Genomic DNA, 22,224 nt, shown 5'->3' with positions numbered 1-22,224 from the left:
ACTGCATCGTGTCTGACGCTCAATTCATGCCCCGTCGTAGGCTACCACAAATCCCATAACCCATTGAGACCTGATGAGGCGTTTAAAAAAGAATGTCAGTGGTGCGCAAACCGTTTCATATCAAGGAACCCCATGTATTTGCAGAGATTTGAGTTAAAATTGGCTTAAAATACTGTAGCTGGTCTCACAAGCTTGCATGTGCAACACATTGCGTATAGGGATGGGACGATTGATAAATGACATGTCACGATTATTGTAGCCTGGCCTAGCCAGCGTGCTTTCTGGTCTAGAGGGGCGGGCACGCTTGGAGCAACTGCTGGAGAATATTGGTTCACCGATCAGAGTCCCCCCTCCCCTCCCTGGTAGAAATCAACCGTGGAAAGCGACGCCCCTCTGCTCTGTAATTCACTCCCGCTCCTACTCTACTAGACCAAGAAATGTGTCACGTAACCCCAGGCTTTAATTCTTTGAGCCGAAAGCGAACAAAAATAAAAGCCTACGATTATTGTGGCAAAAATAATTGCAAATAACAATATTATCGTGACAACTTGAAATGCCACTTCTGTTAACCACTTGGAATCACAACATAGCGTTGTGAGCTTGTAGATCGGCTATTATTGGAAAATCGAGTGAAACGAAGTGAAGAGCATACCAAATTATTTCTCAAGTTTTGAGAGTTTAAGTGGTACTACATTTGCAGCTCAACAAAAGCTCATTCATCGTAGTGTACAACGGAGCACAATTTCACGATAAATTAAAATCTCTGCGATACGATTATTGTGAGCATTTCTTTTATCACGATAAACGATAATAACGATCATCCGGGTCCCATCGCTAGCATTGATCTTGTAGATCTGCTACTTTCGTGGTCCAAGTCGGGTTTTAAGGGAGAACGCGTTGACTGTCCTGTCGCCGTGATTCCTTCAAGAATAGAAAACCTGAAAGTCAAGAGATTCTCATGAGCCTTTCTATGACAGGATCTCTAGATAACCGTTATTGATCACTGGAGGTTAATTCATGTTTAATGAGCTGCGTATCGTTGCTGTCAGACAGACACCTTGTATCTCCACATCATTCATGGTTTTTATTTCGTAAATGAATGACCTACTCGCACAAAAGTGCTGAAAATAGCCGATCTACGCGTTGCATGCTTGTAGATCTGCTCTTTTCACAATTTTAAAAACCTTAGAAAATAACAATAAAAAGGAACGGTTATGGACATGCAAGGTTTCCACCCAACAGCCAACGATATCATTCACCAACCCAGCGGTCTTTTAAAGGAGAATGGGGGGATGGTATGGTCGGTGTGGAGGTTTGTTGCACTGAGACAGCCGAAAGGTTGAGCGTGACAAATGTGCTTATTTATAGTGAATAGATTATTATATAGAGATGATAATATACTGTAGTTATTAGTTACTCCTACAAAATGCCATGATCTTTATAAACGCAAGGTAATGCATCACTGTCTTGTCTCTGTTTGGATTCTTGAGCCCAACCCCCCTATAGGCAGAAGTACGCAACATGCGCACATACATGCGCACGCACGCACGCACGCACTCACAGAAACAGGCTGATTTCTGTCCAGACTCCCTCTGTGGGATATACAGTATTTGTGACGTGTTCCTGTCTACTAAAGGCTTCCTTGGAGGCACATACAGTATAGCCTACAGACACCACAATAGTGTGTGTGTGTGTGTGTGTGTGTGTGTGTGTGTGTGTGTGTGTGTGTGTGTGTGTGTACATAACATGCTATCTAAATGACATATTTTAGCCTTTTATTTGCTAGTCTGAAGAGGTGAGTTTTCAGTCGGAAGATTGGGAGTGAGTCTGCAGTTCGAATTGCAATGGGAGTATGGGACATTCCATAGTTTGGGACCCAGAAGGGAGAAGAGTCTGGGAATTGTGGAGCATTGTCCCGGATATTTTAGTGAAGGTTCTGCCAGCTTCCCTGTGTTATCTGCCATATATTTTGGTTGCTTTGTATAGGCCATACTGATACAGACTGGTGTACTGTCTGGCAGACAACTTGTACGTTCAATTTGAATATTTTCATGTTTTTCTCATAAATCAATGCCCTATTTCATGCCATATCATATGACAAGTGTTGGAAACCACTGCCACTTACATGATTTTTCTCTCTGCCATGCTCTGTGTGGACACCTTGCCCCTCCCCCTGTGAGTCATGACCAGATGGCACATGCTCTGTGCATTAACTGGGAGGTTAAATGTGCCTCTTTACCTACTGAGGTGGTCGGTCACCTTGGACTCACCTCAAAATCTGCAGTCCTCAATCTGCTGCACTCCCCCCTCCACACACACACACACGGCCGCCCCGCACGCATGCACACACGCACGCATGCACGCAGTCCCCTTTTCTCTCCCTCGACCATAGCTCCACTTAGCCTCATTGCATGGTTATCCAACCCCCACCCATTCAGTCTTCATCCTCAATCTCATTCCAACCTTCAGTCTGTAAATTGGCCTTGTCCTTCTTCCCTACAGCTGCTGTCCTCCCTTCTCTCTGCCTTAACTACCTGAACCCCAGCACCCCTATTCCTGGGGGGGGGGGGGGGGGAAGCATTTGTCAGAAATAGGCGGACATTTTGAGATGCCACAGAAAGAAAATCCATTCATTTTTCCCACATTTTCCCGAAAATATGCGTTATATGTTGTGAGCTTATTATCTGCTATTTTCACCATTCATCGACCAACATACGATGAGGTAACTAGTGGTTAATCAAACAGACAGACCAAGTACGGCAAAGCGTAAAAAAACCAAAAAATAAAACTGATTTGATTTTGGCATTGACTGCAAATAACTTCTACAGTATAGACGTCCTATCAAATCCAACGCTTCACTGCCAAAGACGTGTTTTACGATAGATCACACCAACGTATGAATGCATGGTTCTAGTTTGCTAGGCGACCGGATAAAACCGGGAAGTGAAAACTCCGTCTCCATCCGCCTCAATCTAAACAGATTTACAAAAATACATTTATATTGGATTATTTTCCTAGATTGCGTTTTTGGTCAAAACAAGCTTTATTCAACGGCCCATAAATAAAGAACCGATGATCGAGGTTACAAAATGTATTTTCCGGGTGAAAGAAAAGACAATCGTCCGCCAGTAACACTGGCGGAAGAATTAATTAATTGCCTGGCAGTAATTTAAGAGTTATTCAAAGAGCATGGCAGATGCACATGGCTTTAGTTCCAGTGGCGGCTTTTAGGAGGAGGTGGTACTCCAGGAATCGGAAGGTTCCCAACTCCTCCTCGTCGTGTCGAAGTGTCCTTGAGCAAGACAGTGAACGCCTAACTGCCTCCAGGATGCTGCTGCCCACTGCTTCTAGAATTGAACCCGGGTGGGTTCAATTCTGGGTATATGCTGATGAATGTGCCATTTGTCGTTAAGATTTTATAGCAGAGGAACAGGCAGGGGAGAATATAAATGATGCGTAGCCTATTGATGTCATTAATATGCCACATACAGTATGGAACACCTGATTGGAACATCAGGTCCAAAGCATTTTATGCTAGAGCGAAAATGGAATGAAATTGGTGGAAAGAGTAGATGTCCCCGAATCCCGATCCCAATGCAATGCATAAAACACACACACACACACACACACACACACACACACACACACACACACACACACACACACACACACACACACACACACACACACACACACACACACACACACACACACACACACACACACACACACACACACACACACTCTCTCTTTCTTGCTCTCCAAACAACCCCCCCCCCCTCTCTCTCTCTCTCTCAAACGTGGTCACTGGACTGTAGAGCATCTATCATTAAAGCAGGGAGAAAGAGGAGAGACTGAAATCTACTGTCTTCTCCTTCCTCAGCTCTCTGTTGTCTCTGTGCTCTTTTGTCTGCATTGCCTTCTTTCATTCTTCGACATTACAGTAACGAGTGTGTGACCATTATGAACATAATTATCGAATCGAATCATTCAGTCTGTGTGTATGTTCATGTGGTGTGTCCACTCACTGTGTGCACGTAGATGTACAGTGCATGCTTGCATGTGCGCGTGTGGTGTGCGTGTGTGTGTGTGTGTGTGTGTGTGTGTGTGTGTGTGTGTGTGTGTGTGTGTGTGTGTGTGTGTGTGTGCATGTGTGCGTGTGTGCAGACACTTCTCCACATGATGTGACTGTGTGTAAAAGGCGTCCTGCTTTCTGCTCAAAATCACTACCTTTAGCTTGAGGGCGCACTGCAGTAAATACCATTTCGTGCCCAGTCCTTCCCAGAGGCAGAATGCCAAGTTTAGGTCCAAGTTTATTTCCTGTTGCAGTTAGCTGACAGGAAATAAACTTGGACACAAGCTGTTCCCTATAGCAACACAATTCCACTGACAATAAATGGTCCTAGCACTCTGTCAAAATAGTACAGAGGGTCCTATCTTGCACTCGCTGCAAAGTGCAATGCAATTGTCATAGTTTACAACCTATGTAGCTGTCATTTTCACTCCCAGCACTCATATGTGCACCCATGGGCATGTTGGTCTGCGATCCAGTCCAGCACACCAATTCTCTTTTCATTTCAAGGGAACCCAGTTTCATATGCCTTAGGCTGCAGACTCCCATTGGACACATGTTAATTAATGGGACCCCGTCAATCTACACTGTAAAATCCTCAGTGTTTATTTAACTCTGACAATGTACAAATGGAACCAAATGGACTTGTAAGGCTCACAGACTAAAAAGGGTCCATTTGGAGCCTATTGGTCCCCAGAACCGACATTGAGAAACAGTGGTCCAGTGCACTGTCAAATAAAATGATATTTCCTTACTAATTTATTTAGAGAGCACATTATTCAGATCAAGATGTGCCTACTACATGCAATCAAAATCCATCTGTATTCAACAAGCAAGAATCAAGTGGGTTTATTTGTCAATCACTCTATACTCGCACAAGCAATGAAATGTTGGTGTGCCAGCTACAGCAATGCTAATACACAAGAACAATAAGATCATATAAAAAGATACAAGTGAGGTTAAAAAGTAGCAGCAAGACACAATACAAACCTATTGTTTAGAATGGAGGCGGGGGGGGGGGGGGGGTAATTCAGTTATATTTTATAGAATGTGTGGTAAGATATTACCACATTATTCATCATCAGTGGTAGCAGCACTGTATGCATCGGAGGGATTTATCGAATGTTCTGCAAGGTATCTCTATAAATAGCACGCAGTGCATGTGGTCTAAATAAAGAACCTAACTAAGAGGGGGAGCATATGAATATTATGTTGATATGTCAAGAGAGATGCCTCTTGGACATGAATGAAGAGACATTACAGGGGGAGACTATAAGAGAGATGCCTCTTGGACATGAATGAAGAGACTTTACAGGGGGAGACTATAAGAGAGATGTCTCTTGGACATGAATGAAGAGACATTACATGGGGAGACTATAAGAGAGATGTCTCTTGGACATGAATGAAGAGACATTACATGGGGAGACTATAAGAGAGATGTCTCTTGGACATGAATGAAGAGACATTACAGGGGGGAGACTATAAGAGAGATGTCTCTTGGACATGAATGAAGAGACATTACATGGGGAGACTATAAGAGAGATGTCTCTTGGACATGAATGAAGAGACATTACAGGGGGGAGACTATAAGAGAGATGTCTCTCGGACATGAATGAAGAGACATTACACTATAGCAGCATGGCTGTGCAGGTGGTCTACCTCTCGTTTCCATTAGATTTTTTGTGGGCAGAGAGCTTTCGTTTCCCCTGCATCTCCTGATTATCCTGATATAATTAATAATGCTGGTAGTCAGGTAGACAGTTGCATGCTTTAACTTTGCACACACTCGGATCCATTTCCTCAGCCGTAATCGTTTGTGTCTCCTCCAACTTGGTCCAATCCATCAGTTAATAACAATGCGCCCGGTGCAGGCGTGTATAGCTCTTAAAGGGAATAGGAGGGATCCATTTAATACTTTGCATCAACATTACGCCATCCAACTATCAGAATTAGAGATGGACACGCCCCCAAAGGTGAAGCCTGGACCATACGGTAAAAACAAAAACCTTCAATTCATACCAGATTTGACTGAAACAGTCGATTTTAGCCACAAAACCACATTCCTCCAAACAAGCCAAACCACTGAACTGAGTGGCAACGTCGCCATCAATCATTCTGACTGACGATGCCAGCCTGTGATCATTGTGACACTAATCATCGTGTGTAACAAAGCGCTTGGTGCTGCGGCGTTGCATCATATGTCTCGCCCTACCCTGCAACTAGCTAATAACGCATCTACTATTATCACCAGCCCTCTCTCTGATGTGCGTGCATGTGTGTGCTCCAGAGCTGCAGTGACAGCAGGAGGGACATTTTTTTTCTGTCACAGGCGGCTGTTTAATCCACCACCACAGCAGCTCATTTCAGAGTTGGCCGTGCACAGCAGCTCAGCCCATTTAGATGCAGATGTGGGCAGGCTGGTAACATGTGTTGCGCTAATCCACAGTGCCTCTGGCTGAGAGAGGACTGGTTTTGAAGCTGTTTTTTCTTTTCTCTTTTAAGGGGGACCCCCACAGTGCTCTTCCTTCTCATCAGACTTCCCTTTTAAGCTTTGTTGTATGATAAAGATCGAAAATAGCCTACAGGCTCATAGCATGTCACAGCTGTGACGGAGCATGCATTAGGCATTAGGACAGTGGTTCTCAACCTTTTCAGGCCGTGCCCCCCTCCAAAATAATTATGTTTGAACTGGGGACCCACCCTGATAAGCACTTGGAATGTAGGAGTTGAGGCATTTAGTTTTGTTTGACTCGGTTGTGAAAATAAAATAGCAGACATATACAAGCTCTCATCACCTTGCAATGTTGATTACTTTTGATGTCGTTTCGTGTGGCCAGACCTTTCACAGTTCCGCCCACTGTGCTTCCACAGGCAGAGAGTACTGTGCTTCCCTGGTGGTCCCGACCCACAGGTTGAGAACCACTGCATTAGGAGACAGAACTTCATATCCCTCCTCTCGCCTGGAATGCAGGGACCCAGACGACAGGCAGACAATACTGAGAGGCACCAGGCAACGACATTGACTTTACCTCTGTGATCATTAAGTCTGAATTGGCCAAATAAATTGCCAATTTAAGAGGCTTTAGTCACAGCACAGGGATGTGCGCATGCAGGTGTACGTGCACTGGCCCCATGTCTGGATTGTGGAAAGGCAATGCAATATGGTTCTCTCTCTCCCTCTCCCTCTCCCCCTCTCTCTCTCTCTCTCTCTCTGTCTCTCAATCCCGATCCAGCTACCTCTGTCTCGCAATCGCTTAAAAAAAATCCAATAAGCTATTACACTCACATTGATCTTCTTCTCAGCCAAACATTTGCATTAGGGGGGGGGGGGGGGGGGGACAGGGACAGTTGGTAAGGCGAGGGAGAGGGTGAGACCAAGGCTGTCTGTCCATTTTACTGAGGAGAAGTGTAAAGGCCGGGGAACACTGGATTTATAGAGTTTGGCAGCACTTTAACACTTTAATGCCCCAGAGAATGTGTCAGGAGTTGGTGTTCACTGATCTGATGTGACTGTAAATCTCTCTGTAAGGCGTTGCAGCGGTCTGGGAGATGCTGCCTTGCTGCTGTAGTGCTTCCTCCCCAATTCGTCATGAAAGGAGTAGCCTACTATCTTTGTGAGAATGTGTTGTCACAGAACAGCAGTGGTGTGAAGTAACTATTAAAGTAACATTTACTGAAGTACTGTACAATTTTGAGGTATTTGTACTTTACTTAATTAGTAATTCAAATTTCCAATACTTTTTATTCTACTCCACTACATCTCAGATCCAATAGTTACTTTGTAAATGTGGATTATTATTACAAAACATACAGTAACCACTTCAGCCCTATATACATTTCGGCCATTTGAAAATAGCCAATATACAAGCTCACAATGCGTCGCATCACAACTCTATTTTCAAAATATTTTCGACTTTCTTTTTGTACTTTCAGTATATTTTGATACCAATACTTTTGTACTTTTACTCAAGTAAACTTTGAATTCCAGAGTATTTCTACACTGCAATATTAATACTTTACAATAAGTACAAAATGTGACAACTTTTTCCACCACTGCAGAACAGTGTGGTCGCGACAGGGCAACTTAACCCTTGCACTGATCTACTCACAGTCACCAGGCTTCCTGCAGTTCTTGTGGAAAGGCTGGTTCCCATTGGCTGCAACATCAACTAATTGATTTACCGTAATTGATAAATAAATAATCCCCCCCCCCCCCATTCGAAAAATTATGCAACCAACGTGTTGTGCAAAACGGTTGTACACTGAAAATGAAGTATGAAATACAGATGAAGTGTTTACTCATTTTTCGCGTTGATTGGTTGGTTAAAAATAAAAACTAATATTAGAAAAACACGCTTCTCCACTGTTTGATTAATAAAGAAAAGGTTGATATGATAATTCCTAAACAAATAATCGATAGTTGCAGCCCTAGTCCTCATATAGTGCCATTCTGTCTAGAGCCTGCCCACAATTGATTTGACTAGTGTCAAATGAAGCGGACTACAGAGTACTACCGTTCAGTCAGTGGTTAGTGTCTGATAGCAGACATGAAGGAAGGATACATGGTCTACGTAGTCTGAATAGGAACAGTTCTATGGAGGACTTGTACTTGAGAGGTCATGTGATGTGATGTGCCTTTTGAGTACATATACTGTACAAATGAAAATAATACAAAATATAATTTGTGAAATAAATATAAACTCATGATTAGGCTACTGTAATTTAATTGGTCAAATATTATCAAAATAAATTAAAAACGTAAAAATCTAATAAATGCAAGCTGCAAATACGTGAACGAAAGGGATTTGATCATATTGTATTGCTTAGACTATGTTGTCTGTTCTGCCATGGAATAACTGCAGTTTACCCATGGTTTTAATTCACCACATCACTAACAGTAATGACACGGATGAATAGAAACTGAAGTGTTCTAGTTCGGTCCATTGATCCAAGCTGGAACACAATCCATTGACTGATCGTAATAAGCATGCTCTGAAAATGCCTGTGGCTATTGTCTGCCGTGTCATGTGGTCAGATGGGTGGAGCTTTTGACATTTTCAAGTGGGCCCTGGTCCAGAAAAGGTGGAGGAACTGCTGCTGATCTTTGTGACGTAGTTTACGTTGTCCTGTGTTGACCTGTTCCTGTGAGTTGTAGACGTGCAGAGTGACGTAGTTTAGACGTAGTTTACGTTGTCCTGTGTTGACCTGTTCCTGTGAGTTGTAGACGTGCAGAGTGACGTAGTTTAGATGTAGTTTACGTTGTCCTGTGTTGACCTGTTCCTGTGAGTTGTAGACGTGCAGAGTGCGAACTAAAACGTGTGGGATGCTGGTAGGTCGTCAAATGTTGCTGTGGTCAATTTGATGGCGGTGATAATGACCACCATGTTTGCGGCAGGATGCCTCTGGCTCTGAAACGTCAGGGGGGGACATTGAAACCGTGAGCTCCTGTTCCGTCTGTCAGCCAGACCACCCCCCGCCCCACACACACACACACACACACACACACACACACACACACACACACACACACAAGACACACACCCCCAGCTGTCTGTCTGACTGTAGCTGGACACTCTCTCCACATCACTCTGGGCCCACTTACATTACAGCAGTGTGTGAGACTTCTCAGATGAGAGCCTTCTGTCGAAACAAACTAAATCTTAAAGGAAAAAGCCAGAGATGGATGGAAAACGCTTCTTCTCTTTCCATCTATTTCTAATGCTGACAGGCAGCACATCCAAGATCCTCCCCCCACCCCCGTCCCACTGTCACTGAAAGGAGCTTCCTGTTATCAAAATAGCTCGCTCAGTGTGTGTGTGTGTGTGTGTGTGTGTGTGTGGGTGTGTGTGTGTGTGTGTGTGTGTGTGTGTGTGTGTGTGTGTGTTTGGTTTTTGCAAACCAATTTTGTAACACAAAGACTGCTGTGATAAAAGAATGACAAAAGCGGATCTTTCACGGGAGGAAGGATTAAACGTTCTCTCAGTGCTGGAGGATGGAACGCGGCACCCTGCTGGTTTTAGCAGTACAGAAAATAGGCATAGCTATGGCTGACTGTGGGCGGAATGGTCAGACTGGAGCACAGGGGAAGAGAAGGAGAAGGGAAGGCACGCCGCTGGCAGACGTATCCTGCAGTGGTTCCCAAAGTGGGGCCGGGGACCTCCAGGGGTCCTTGAGGGAGTTCCAGGGGTCACCCAGCTAAATAATAGTTTGGAACCAAATGGACCCTTATGGGTCTGTATAACTCTCCATTTGTAGATAGATTCCATTTCCATTTGTAGATACTGTAGATTTTACGTTATAAATTGGGGTTCCAGAGATAGAAATGCCATTAAATGGGGGTCCATTTAAAAAAAAGTGACAATTTGGGGGTCTTTGATTCAATGTATTGCAACAATGGAAGCAAGGCGATATAATATTGTGATGTTTTTTAACGTAATTTTAGTAAAGCTGTCCTATAAAGAACACATGCATAAAGGTATGAATGTATTTAGTGCAATTGTGAGTAACAAAATAACAATTTTATTGCAATCAGAACATTAGGATTTGTGTGCGGACGCGTGTGTCTGTGTAGGACAAGCAGACAGTAAAAAGGGCTAGAAAGCGATGTCTTGGCATGGGAGGGGAGTGAGAGGGAGGGGAGTGAGAGGAGCAACAAGAAAGACAAGGCTGATATCTCCAGCGCTCCAGCTGCAAAGCTTTAAGGAGCTTTGCAGTCTCTCTGTCCATCAAAGACCGTTCTACGTGCACTCCAACTACCGCTCAGCCACCAGCAGCGTGGGGGGCGGGGTCCCAACAAGTCAGGTGCAAAAAGATGATTCAAGTGAGATGAAAGATGATGGCGTTGGTTTTTGACAATCTCTGCTTGTTCAGTCCCCTGGGGAAACATCACTCTGAGGAAATGTTTGATTAACTACAGTGATGGTGTGCATTGGTTGTTGTACCCCTCACAGGCTCTCTCTCTCTCTCTCTCTCTCGCTCGCTCGCTCGCTCGCTCGCTCACACACACACACACACACACACACACACACACACACACACACACACACACACACACACACACACACACACACACACACACACACACACACACACACACACACACACACACACACACACACACAGTTCTGAGTGACTAGCTAACTCCCTCACTCCCTGAGCTGATTAACAGCATTGACTATGTCAAGTGAAGACATACGGTAGTACTGTACGTTTCTAATTGTCTCATGCTGATGATGAGATAGTTTTGAATAAAACACACGTGTATTCTAATGTACCACAAAGTCAGCACAAATACAGTAATGTATCTTTTCTTCTCTTGTCTCTTATTTCATCCGTACTGTGCACGTGCTCCAGGAAGTGTAAACCGCCCAGGGCCGGTCCCTGCCTTCCTGAGGAGCCCTGCGGTCATGGGGCCCCCTCTGGACATGAAGCACTTCCTGCAGTTTCCTATGGAGGCTCCTCATCCAGCCAGCATTGGCCTCTTCCACAACTTCAACACAGTGAGCATGCATCCATTACATGGACACACACGCATATCACATATCACACATGCACGCACACACACACACACACACACACACACACCCGCGCGAGCGTGTATAGCCGATATACAAGCACAACACCTGAGCAAAACTGGTCCATCTCTAACATTTTAGTCTAGTTTGTATTTGTTGACAAAATTGTAAATATAGACACACACACATATGCAGGCCACACGCACGCTCGCATGCACGCACGCACACATGCACGCACGCGTGCACACACACTAGGGCTGTCAGTTCACCTCTATAATCCAATTCGAATTTCATTGCTTAATTATTTGTAATTTTCGAATATATTCGAATATTTACATTGTATTTTAGCTCATATTTAGCCTATAATAATACACAGAATAACAAGGTTTTGACGATGCACGTTCTGTCCACTAGAGGGCCCCCCCTTCCAAACGACAAAGCAGTAATTTCAGAACATGTAATAATGGTTTTCGGCACAAAATAGCGTTTAAACTGTTGTTTTATTGAGCACAGTGCACTCAGCACGGTAAGATTGTTGTCTGTCTATAGTGCAAATGCATTTTACAGTGAACGTTGTATACTTCTGATACAGTATAGTCTGAGTAGTGAGTAGGCTAGTCAGGAATCATTAACTTTTTCTTTTTTCTTTTTAAACGGAATGCTGTCACGATGAACAGGCCATCATTAGTAAATAGCAATGAAGATATATAGAGATGCCTATATTTTGCGCTAAAGTAATTGTTGAATAACACATAAATGTAGGTTTTAAGGCTAGAATGGCATTGTAGTGGACTATAGTGAGAGGCGAGATTGTCTTTCCTTCATTGCGGGACTGCAGGACTAGTCTGGAGATATAGTCGTGGATGATCAGCTTCAGACAGTCAGTGTTTTGGTTCGTACCTGGAGTTTTGCATTATCTCCGCTGTGCACAGCAGCACAGGGGAACTGTCTTTAATATATCCATGGTCGTTTTCAGTTGCTTTCCATGTGCAACACAAAAGTAGCCTACCATGTGTTTGTTTTGGTAATAGCCTACTGCAGGCGCAGCCATGCTGATTCACGTAATCGCGTAGGACAAAATGAAACCAGCCGGACCAACGTTAATGGTTTAATGCACGTAGGACCCGCATTTTCAAACTGTCCACAATATGCGACAGACTCGACGGTACTAATAAAACATGCGAGTGATTCTTCTTAGTTGCAGCGCGCTGTGCGACTGCGTGTGTGCATGCGTGCAGAGGAGGGAGGAGGTGACGAGGCGCGCGTGTGACCGTGTGTGCGTGCGTGCAGATGGGAGATTTCACAGCGGTAGATTCGTTACTCAATACATTTAGTGAGCGGATAAAATAACATAAAACAAAATAAAAATATTAAATAGAATTAATAAATGATAAAAGCTCCATTCGAATGGCAATTTTAGCTTTCGAATATATATATATTTTTTAATATTCGAATTTCTTTCATATTATGAAATTCGTTCTGACAGCCCTAACACACACACACACACACACACACACACACGCACACACACACACGCACACACACACACACACACACACACACACACACACACACACACACACACAAACAACTGTATCGCTATACTTGTGAGGACAATGGCTTAGGTTGGGGATTCTATGAATGCCATCTTAAATTAAATTTGGTTATTTTTGGCACTAAGCTAAAGCCAGAAATAGCCCCTCGCCAAGCTCACAGCGAATCGCATCACACCACAACGTGCTGTGAGCTTGGAGTTATCGCATCACACCACAACGTGCTGTGAGCTTGGAGTTATCGCATCACACCACAACGTGCTGTGAGCTTTTGGAGTTCGACACAGACTCACAACTACGTCTAAATCACGCGTATAAAACAACCCCAATCCATAAACCGAAGCTCTAAATATTGTATACATTCTAACCCTAACCACAACCTCAATCTTTTTCTAATTGTAAATCTAATCCTAATGTTCTATCAAACCATAAAACAGTCTCTCACTATGTCTATTTCTCAAATTATAGTAGGCTATATTTATGTATGTTGTTTTCACATAATAGGCAGATTGACAGTAGACAGTAATGATATTCATCATGTTGTTGGTTTAGAGATGTCCCCTTCTGAACAAAGATGGATGATGAAGTGTTTGTGTGGATTTATATATTATCCAATATGAGAAGATGACAAGTGTTTGCTTTTCAAGAAGCCTCGATCTGCATATTCACAAAATGCCCAGGCCGGTGTTTTACTGCAATACAATGAGTTACGGCTAATCAATTTTATAAGAGGCAAACAGGCTGTGTTACCTACAGTCAGCATTTTGAGACCAGTTCATTTCCAGATTGAGTTTCATGTGAAGGTCAATGTGGTGACAAATAATGATTCGCGCACGCACGCACGCACACACAAATGCATTCATGAGCGTGCACAGTCTTCTCTGCACGCACACACACACACACACACACACACACACACACACACACACACACACACACACACACACACACACAATAGTGATCACACTTACATGTATGTCAATGGTCACTCTGGCACTTCCGCAGGTTAGTTGATTCATTGTGCTAACAGTTCCGACATTGAGTGAAGCCACTAATCTTACAGAGTGCTAAAGTCTAATCACTCCCTCACTCAGTCATTAGAACTTGTACGACCCTACATAGAAAGCTTAATTTATACTGTGTGAGCCACGGTTCACAGCTCTGTACTGTAGCTATGATGAGCCGGGCTGGGGGCCACGGACCATGGCTTGGCTTACACAATATAAATTAGATTATTAAAAAAGAAAATATATATATATATATATTCATACTTGAAAATAACCAACAAACAAGCTCACAACGCATTGTGGATGCAACGTGTTATGAGCCGAGTTATTTTTCATGCGACACTGTCGTGCGACAGAGAATAAATTAGGATGTCGTTATCGCAAAAACTACTGATTGGATTGCCACGAAATGCCTTTCCTCTAGCACCACCATTAGGTCAAAGTTCAAACCTTCCACTCACACACAAGATATCTCAACTTCAAATCCATTTTGGTCCAGTTGGGTGTAAAAGGAGCAGCACAGCCACTATAGGAGCTACAAGCGGGGCTTTATGTCTTGTTAATTTATTCCTCTATTTAACCAGATCTTTTTTAAACTGAAACCGCACAAAAAATAACCGATATACAAGCCGACATGCATTGTGAGCCAAGCTTTCAGGTATTTGCAGCTTGTGACACAAGTGTAGGACAAATTATAAATCAGGCTGTGGACAGTGGGTAACAGGCCAAGAATTGCTTCATAAATTAAAAGATACCAGTGAGTGAGTCCCAGAATAGACGAAGAAGGCCAGCCAACATTGTCATAAAGAACACAGTGATGAGTGAGGGCATTTATATGTCCCTGTTTTCTTTTTCTTTCATCTCTGATGAAGTTATTAAGAGCACTATGGTAAATATACAGTAGAATCTCTAATGTGTAACTCCAGATTATTCTGGGCTGTGTGGAGAAACAAACAGAGCTACAGTGGTTATTTTACATTAAACATCTTTATATACCACCACAGTATATAGCGTCGCAGTCCCGCCCCCTTTCAGAACGACGACCCAGGAAATAAATATTCCCCATTCATTTTCCCCATATACATCTCAAAAAGTATTTATTTAAAGAAGAAATAACATGTTTTTAATATTTAATATCATATTGTCTATGTCCCTCAAACGTATTTCTAATGGTTTGAGCCTCAATCACCACTCTGATATAACTAGTCCTAACTATTTCTTTCTGGACTTTGAAAGCAGTTTTAGCTGCAATACCACAATGTCCTGAGGTAGTGGGGGTGCCGATATGCAGATTTTTTAATATTTTAGTCATTATAATACTGATGTTCCTCAGAGCAATTTCCATTAAAGCACCCTTATGATATGAAAGCCTGAAAATTGGTTATAGGTGGGGATAGAAAACACATATGGGAGCCCCAAAATCACAAAATAAATTGAAAAAGTAGAATTTTATGTTATAGGTCCTTTAAAGACCTGTAAGCCTCAGACAAAGCCAACTTGGATCGTGACAAATCATGACAACAAAGAAAAAAAATTGGGCCGAACAAATAATTAGAAAGGAGAAAAAAAGGGCAGTAATTGTAATTATTTGTCCGGCCCAAACTATTGTGTTTATTGTCATGATTTGGCACGATGCGAGTTGGCTTTGTCCGAGGCTTACATATCTTTAAATACTTTTTGAAATGTCTATGGGGAAAATTAATGGGGAATTATTACCTGGGTCCCTCGTCGTCATGAAAGGGGGCGGGATTGCGACGCTCTATTAAACCCTATGTATAACTTCGTTGACTGGGGTCCCTCAGGGGTCTGTACTTGCCCCCCTCCTTTTTTCCCCTCTAGACCAAATCTCTTTGTACTATCTCACAATGTGTCGCAATGCGACGGGTTGTGGGAGCTGTTTGTGAGCCCATTATGAGTTATGACATGTCCAGAAAATGGGATGCTAGGGTTCATGTGGTTAATTAGCCATTAAAAAATACATTCTCTTTCTTATGAACTCATGATCTCATAATTAGCCAAAATGCAATAGCAGAATTACCTGTCAACAAGGAAGCACAGCTGTTTCTGCACTACACTGTGCACTGTAAAATCCTCAGTGTTTTGTTGTACGTGTGTTAACACTAACAGTGTATTTTCTCTGCTATGTTGGTTAGGTCATGTGTCATCGACCACAATGGAAATGAGCTTCAGCTTTTTTGTGACTTGGTCCATGTTGACACTTTTAAGGTGCATGCTTTTAAATTGATGCCAAAGAAATACTCTATCTACGGTATCTATGTTAATCTTACTCCTGAGTGTGTAAAAATGTAACCAAATGGACCCTTGTACACTCTCAGTCAGAGTTATTAACACAGGATTGTACTTGGGAGGCCTGCTGTGAGTGAGGTGTGAGATGCTGTTCTCCTCTAGATGGTCCTTGAGGGGGTTCCAGGTGGTCCCCAACTAAATGATGAAGAGTTGGTAACCAAATGGACCCTTATTAGATCTTTAACTCTTGAGAGTGTAAAATGAACCCGTCAATAGTTAAATTATTGTTGGGCACGGTGGCACAGTCGGTAGTGCTGGGTTCTGGGTTCGATTCCCGCTGGGGACACTGTGGGCACTCCCTCAGTGCCCATACCCGAGGCGGGGTTGGCGAAAGGGCCTTTCTGTGTGGAGTTTGCATGTTCTCCCCGTGTCCCGAGGGTAGGTAATAGGTACCCTCACAAAAACATGCAGTAATCCTGGTCTCTAAACTACTTCCCCCAGCCGGGGCGCCTGATGGAGGGGAGAGGAACTGGCCAGGGAAACTCTCCCCTGCCAGGTGAAAAGAAGCAGCTCAGGATTACATTAGATAATTGACACTGGGTGAATTAGTTAATTTACAAGAACTCTACACACAGGAATCAATGCATGGAGGGAACATTCTGAACATTCAGAGAATGTAGAATAATGTTTTATTTTTCATAAATGTTCATCAACGTTTGCCTGTTGTCTCTCCTATGGCTACCATATCAATACAACATGGAATTCTGGACAAAATCTTATCCAACAAAATATTAGGGTCTGAGAGGCTAAATCTTCAAAAAACAAATGCCGAATATACTGAACCTTATATGAAAACTGAAAGGGGTTGAAAACCACTGCTTTATGGGAAAAAAGGGGGAAAATATTTAAGATGATGCAAGCAAGCTTATAACAACTGTGGAACATAGAGATATGGACAATAGTACATTGATACAGCTGTTATAGCAATACAAAAAAAGGCATTAGAATTTACGTTTTAGTTTCCAGAACCATTCTACCTTTCCCAGGGAGAGTGGAGTTTTGAGACTGTAAACAATGTCTCATTTGGCAGTCGACGTTCACAGTCCAAGCAGCATCTGATGAGAGGCTGAGTTAAAACCACAGGGATCTTTTTGGCAGTTTGAATGAAGGCAACACCCAGGCATTATGGATGCCAGCCCAAACCAATGGACACATTTCTTATTTGATCCATTTCAGTCTCATGAAAGTGTGCTGTAAACATCTTTTTGCGAACGCAGTGATCAGCACTAACTATGAGACCTAGCAGATCATGTCTGTCTGTCTGTCTGTCTGTCTGTCTGTCTGTCTGTCTGTCTGTCTGTCTGTCTGTCTGTCCCGCTGTATCCAAATATGGAGTGTGTTGCATCAATCACAAACAAATCACTCAGCTCCATATATGGGCACAAAAGCGGCCAGGTCCACATACAGTAACATTGTGTGTGTGTGTGTGTGTGTGTGTGTGTGTGTGTGTGTGTGTGTGTGTGTGTGTGTGTGTGTGTGTGTGTGTGTGTGTGTGTGTGTGTGTGTGTGTGTCAGACTGCCACAATAGCTGCGTTCGCTTCCCGCGTTAACGCGTCTTACTGGTTTATAGGCTACACATGAAATATATTACCTTTTCCTTTTTGATCTCAGACTTACCATCAGGCAGGAGTCTTAGAGTACCATTAGCAAAAAGAAAATGTTTAAATGGCTCTAGCACCTGATCCCTACAGCACATGATCACTTTTGCTGTGTTATGGGAATGCATTTTATATAGTATTTTAATGCTTTTGTATAGCCCATGGCTGTATACTGACAACAAATTTTATGCTAAATTTAATGGACAATAAAGTTCTCTTTCCAGAAAATGAATGTGTTGCAATGCACGGCACAACCCATCAACACTTTCTCTGTTAATTAAATTTGAAGTGCCATATCAACATATCACACTGATCTCATTATCTCTGCAATTAAATCCACACTCCGGAAGAATTCTGGTTGTTAAAAGTGACTTTTATAACGATATCATAAAACAATTTACTACGCTTTATTATATGAACGTAACTCAATTGTTTTGGACAACACCGTGGTTTGATGTTTTGTACAAAAAGACAGAGTGCTAATTTTTGGAGATAGTGCTGTCTGTAATTAAGTCCTGTCAAACTCCTCCATGGATTAAAGTGTTTGAACAGAGAACAGAGGCACCCACAGCACACTGCCAGCTGCTGCACAGACTACATACATACTCCAACACTGGCTGTCCACCTCATATTTCATTGTAATGTGGCTCCGTAATATATGACAGACCCTATTCCACAAAATGTCTTCTGAGTTTCAGAGTTTTCTGAAAAACGTATTTTTCTATGTCAGTGGTTCTCAAACTTTTTCATGTCAAGGACCCCGACCACGCAGCAAATACCGTCGGGATCGGGACTCGAACCCACGGCACTGTTACACTACACTGAGCCTAGGTGCCACGACCGCGACGCCAGCTGTCCAAGCCTCTCTCTCTCTCTGTTTTGTTAATATTCCTATACTTTTCCTCTACTGTATTTCAAAGGGATTGCAATTCAGAAAAAACAACAACAAAAGCCCCATACACCTCTATATTCTCCCCGATTAGCTCAAACCCCCACAGTAATGTTGTGTGTGACCTCTCCTCAGATGGACCCAGTCCAGAAGGCAGTGATGAACCACACCTTTGGCCCTCCCTTGGTGAGGACGAAGCGGCCCATCATCTCCTGCAATGTTTGTCAAATACGATTTAACTCAGAGGTAGGAATTTGATTTGAATTTCATTTGAACCGGTGTTCATTTTGTCGACTGAACTAAGACTAAATATGACAATTTCATCAACAAATTTAAAAGAAATAGACTATGTTGTTTGGTTGTGTTCTGGTGTTACTCTGAAACTTTTCTGATGACAAAATAAAATTGTTATTAAAAAGACTATGACTAAAAGCTTTTTAAAAAATAACACTGATTTGAAGCCATACAATTTGGACTCCTCAATTCAAACTGTTAGACAGTAAAGTGTAAATGTATCAGTAATACCAGATACATTGTACCAGAGTTAATTCACCCTAATGGTTAAACTTTTACACTTTCAAATTCAAATGAACACTTTGAACATTACCAAATAGTTTTTGTATTTTATTGATTAGAAATAAAATCTAAAAGCTGTAGGCTACACTGCTGTGTATAGTGACACAAAACATGACCTAAACATGGGTTATAAATGTAATAGATTGACTGCACTGCTGGGGGGGCAGGTGAGAAACTCAGTCTGTAGTTTCTCACCTCCACTTTTAGCCCTTGGTAGGGGGAGAGGAGAAAAAGAGACAGACACACAGACCACACTGTCACTGGACCAATATCTGACACCATTTCGATGCCGTTTCCAAGACGCTGCACCTGTGTGTCCCAAGGCTTGGCTGGGCCGAGCTTGGGCATGCCTGGGTTGGTGGAACATAGTGGTAGGGTGCCTAGACCGCTAATAGGCCTTGAAAGTTGTTTAGGTTTCCTCCGGGATGACTGCGAAGCAGGACGACGAGGCACAACTAATCCTGACGTGTCATCAAAGACGTCTTTGAGCTGATGTGGCACATTTTCTACATTTTTCGCGTCGACAGAGAGGGCACGGTTCCAAAATAACAGCGACGAACCGTAACTCAAGACGGAAATTATGAAACCTTAGAGTGAGGGTTTAAGTGTCCTTGTTAAAAAAGGCTCCAGTGTTGATGTTTTACCCACGACAAATTAATAAATCATAACACAACCTGAACCAAAATCTGGCCATAGTCAACGTACTGTAATAGCGACTAACCTCAGTAACCTGATAGAGCAGTAAATTACCTGATATACGTTGTGTTAGTGTGTGTGTGTGTGTGTGTGTGTGTGTGTGTGTGTGTGTGTGTGTGTGTGTGTGTGTGTGTGTGTGTGTGTGTGTGTGTGTGTTATTTCAACCTCCTGCTAGGTGCTTGGTTGAAATTATGTCCATACATAGAAAGAAGATCCTGTACATTGGACTCACTGTTCCACCATTTAATGTGACAACTTGTGCAGAGATTTGCTGACCTGAGGAAGGTACACAGAGTTTCGGAACGTTGTATTAAATGTTGGAACATGTATCTCTTAGCAGCACAGGTACAGAATACTTGGTTATAATTCAACAGACAGCTACAGTAGCTGTTGCATTTGTATATGATCATAGAAATACCCATTTTGTTTAATCTGCATGGATGGTTTTGTCCGGAGACCCCCAGGCGTCCTTGAGAACGAGGTTCCAGGGCTTCCACAGATTGTTTATCATTGATTGATAGTTAAGAACCAAATGGAACCAAATTTGACCTCAGAGTTATGGGGGTCCATGGCCTAATACCAAACTGTGAGTCCTTGAAATTAAAACATTTTAGAATCACTGTTGTACACATCCTTGTGGAAATGAGTGTACAATCAGCCCATCTCCTTAAATGCAGATGTACAGTAATGATCACCCAGAGGCTCAGCTCAGTTGACCCTGAGGTACAGAGAGGTCTGGCAGGGACGTAAAATTACTCATTCCCTGGGCGTCCATATGAACTTTATCGTGCAACAACCAAGGCTATTAAAAGTCAGCTTTGGGTATTATTCTGTGTACCTGCCGAAACCTTGTGTTTATGGCCTCTGGCCAAACACAAATAAAAATCAAACACAAGTTTGACATAAAAGTTGAGCCTAAAAATACCAGGGGCATGCAGGGAACAAAGCGGTGAATGCCATGCCTCTAAATGGTGGGTTGTGACTAGTCATGTGAAACATGTTCAACACTGACCCTTTGCTCTCTGTAAGGGGGGCTGGTTAATGATATTTGCATCCCTTCACCCTGCTCCCCATCGTGTTCTCACATGGTTTGCATAGTGATTATTTGTAATCTATATTTGGATCTGTTCAAAGGCGCCTATTGAATGTGTACACTGTACATCTGCCTGCTGGTGGTTATGTCTGTGCACTTGTTATGTCTGTGTACATGCATCTGTGTACATGCATGTAGCCATGTACATGCATGTACTATATGCAACAATGCAAGCACAGTAAAAGCCTCAGACTTAACCACATGGACCCCTAGCGTCTCTATTCTGGGGTGAATGTTTGCAGAAAATAGCAGATCTACACAACACAACACGTGACAATCAGCTATTTGGGACAGCAATATTAGATATAGAGAGAAAAAAGGAGGGCGCCTCGTTTAGGCAGGTGCTGAAGGATGAAGTATTTGAGATATAGGGTTTTAATGCTTTTAACCACTTTCAACATTTGTCCCTATGTGTGTGTGTGTGCACAAACGTCTAATGAGTCTAGTGTTGATTTTGATAGCAGCAAAATTTGATTTAGTCAGTCTTTTGAATACATTTTCATTTACAGCTGTAGCTTCAGTCATATTGTAGTCATCTGAACTTTTTTACTTTTTATTACTTTTTATCTACAGTTGATTTTGTAGACAAAAGATATTTTGGGGACCTTGATGGCGTTGTAATGCCACATCTGCTTTGTGAGCTTGTTGATCTGCTATTTTCACCCAAGCACAACCAAACATAAAATTACTTGTCTTTTAGTTTTACTGGATCTCTTCTCCACTTGTCCCTCCCTAACATTTTTGTCTATTGACAAAATTGTCAATATATCTAGTCTTAGTTTTAGTCATCTAGTTTATATTTAGTTTTCGTCAGCAAAAAAAGGTAGTCGACAAACAAAATTAACACTGCAGTAATAACGAGGTGGCATGCCAGGGTGAGTGATGATGACGGCGATGTGTTCCCATGTGGTGACATAAT

At 42.6% G+C, this 22,224-nt stretch overlaps 1 protein-coding gene across 5 annotated transcripts in view; it reads left to right on the top strand.

Annotated features, from left to right (window-relative positions):
* Positions 1 to 22,224, top strand: part of LOC308329603 (zinc finger protein 385A-like) — a 48,189-nt gene that overhangs the window by 14,496 nt on the left and 11,469 nt on the right. For 4 of the 5 annotated variants that reach the window (XM_080783998.1, XM_080783997.1, XM_080783996.1 and 1 more), the window contains 2 exons: positions 11,426 to 11,571; positions 19,076 to 19,186. In XM_080783998.1, coding sequence (XP_080640124.1) covers positions 11,426 to 11,571; positions 19,076 to 19,186 — 257 coding nt within the window. The remainder of the gene's footprint in view (positions 1 to 11,425; positions 11,572 to 19,075; positions 19,187 to 22,224) is intronic. The other variant, XM_080784000.1, reaches the window with a different exon arrangement.

The sequence above is a fragment of the Protomyctophum bolini genome (assembly GCF_963924005.1).
Source record: "Protomyctophum bolini genome assembly, chromosome: 2".
In the NCBI taxonomy this organism is placed as follows: domain Eukaryota; kingdom Metazoa; phylum Chordata; class Actinopteri; order Myctophiformes; family Myctophidae; genus Protomyctophum; species Protomyctophum bolini.
The sequence above is the reverse complement of the archived record's forward strand: the minus strand, read 5'-3'. Positions and strand labels throughout refer to the sequence as shown.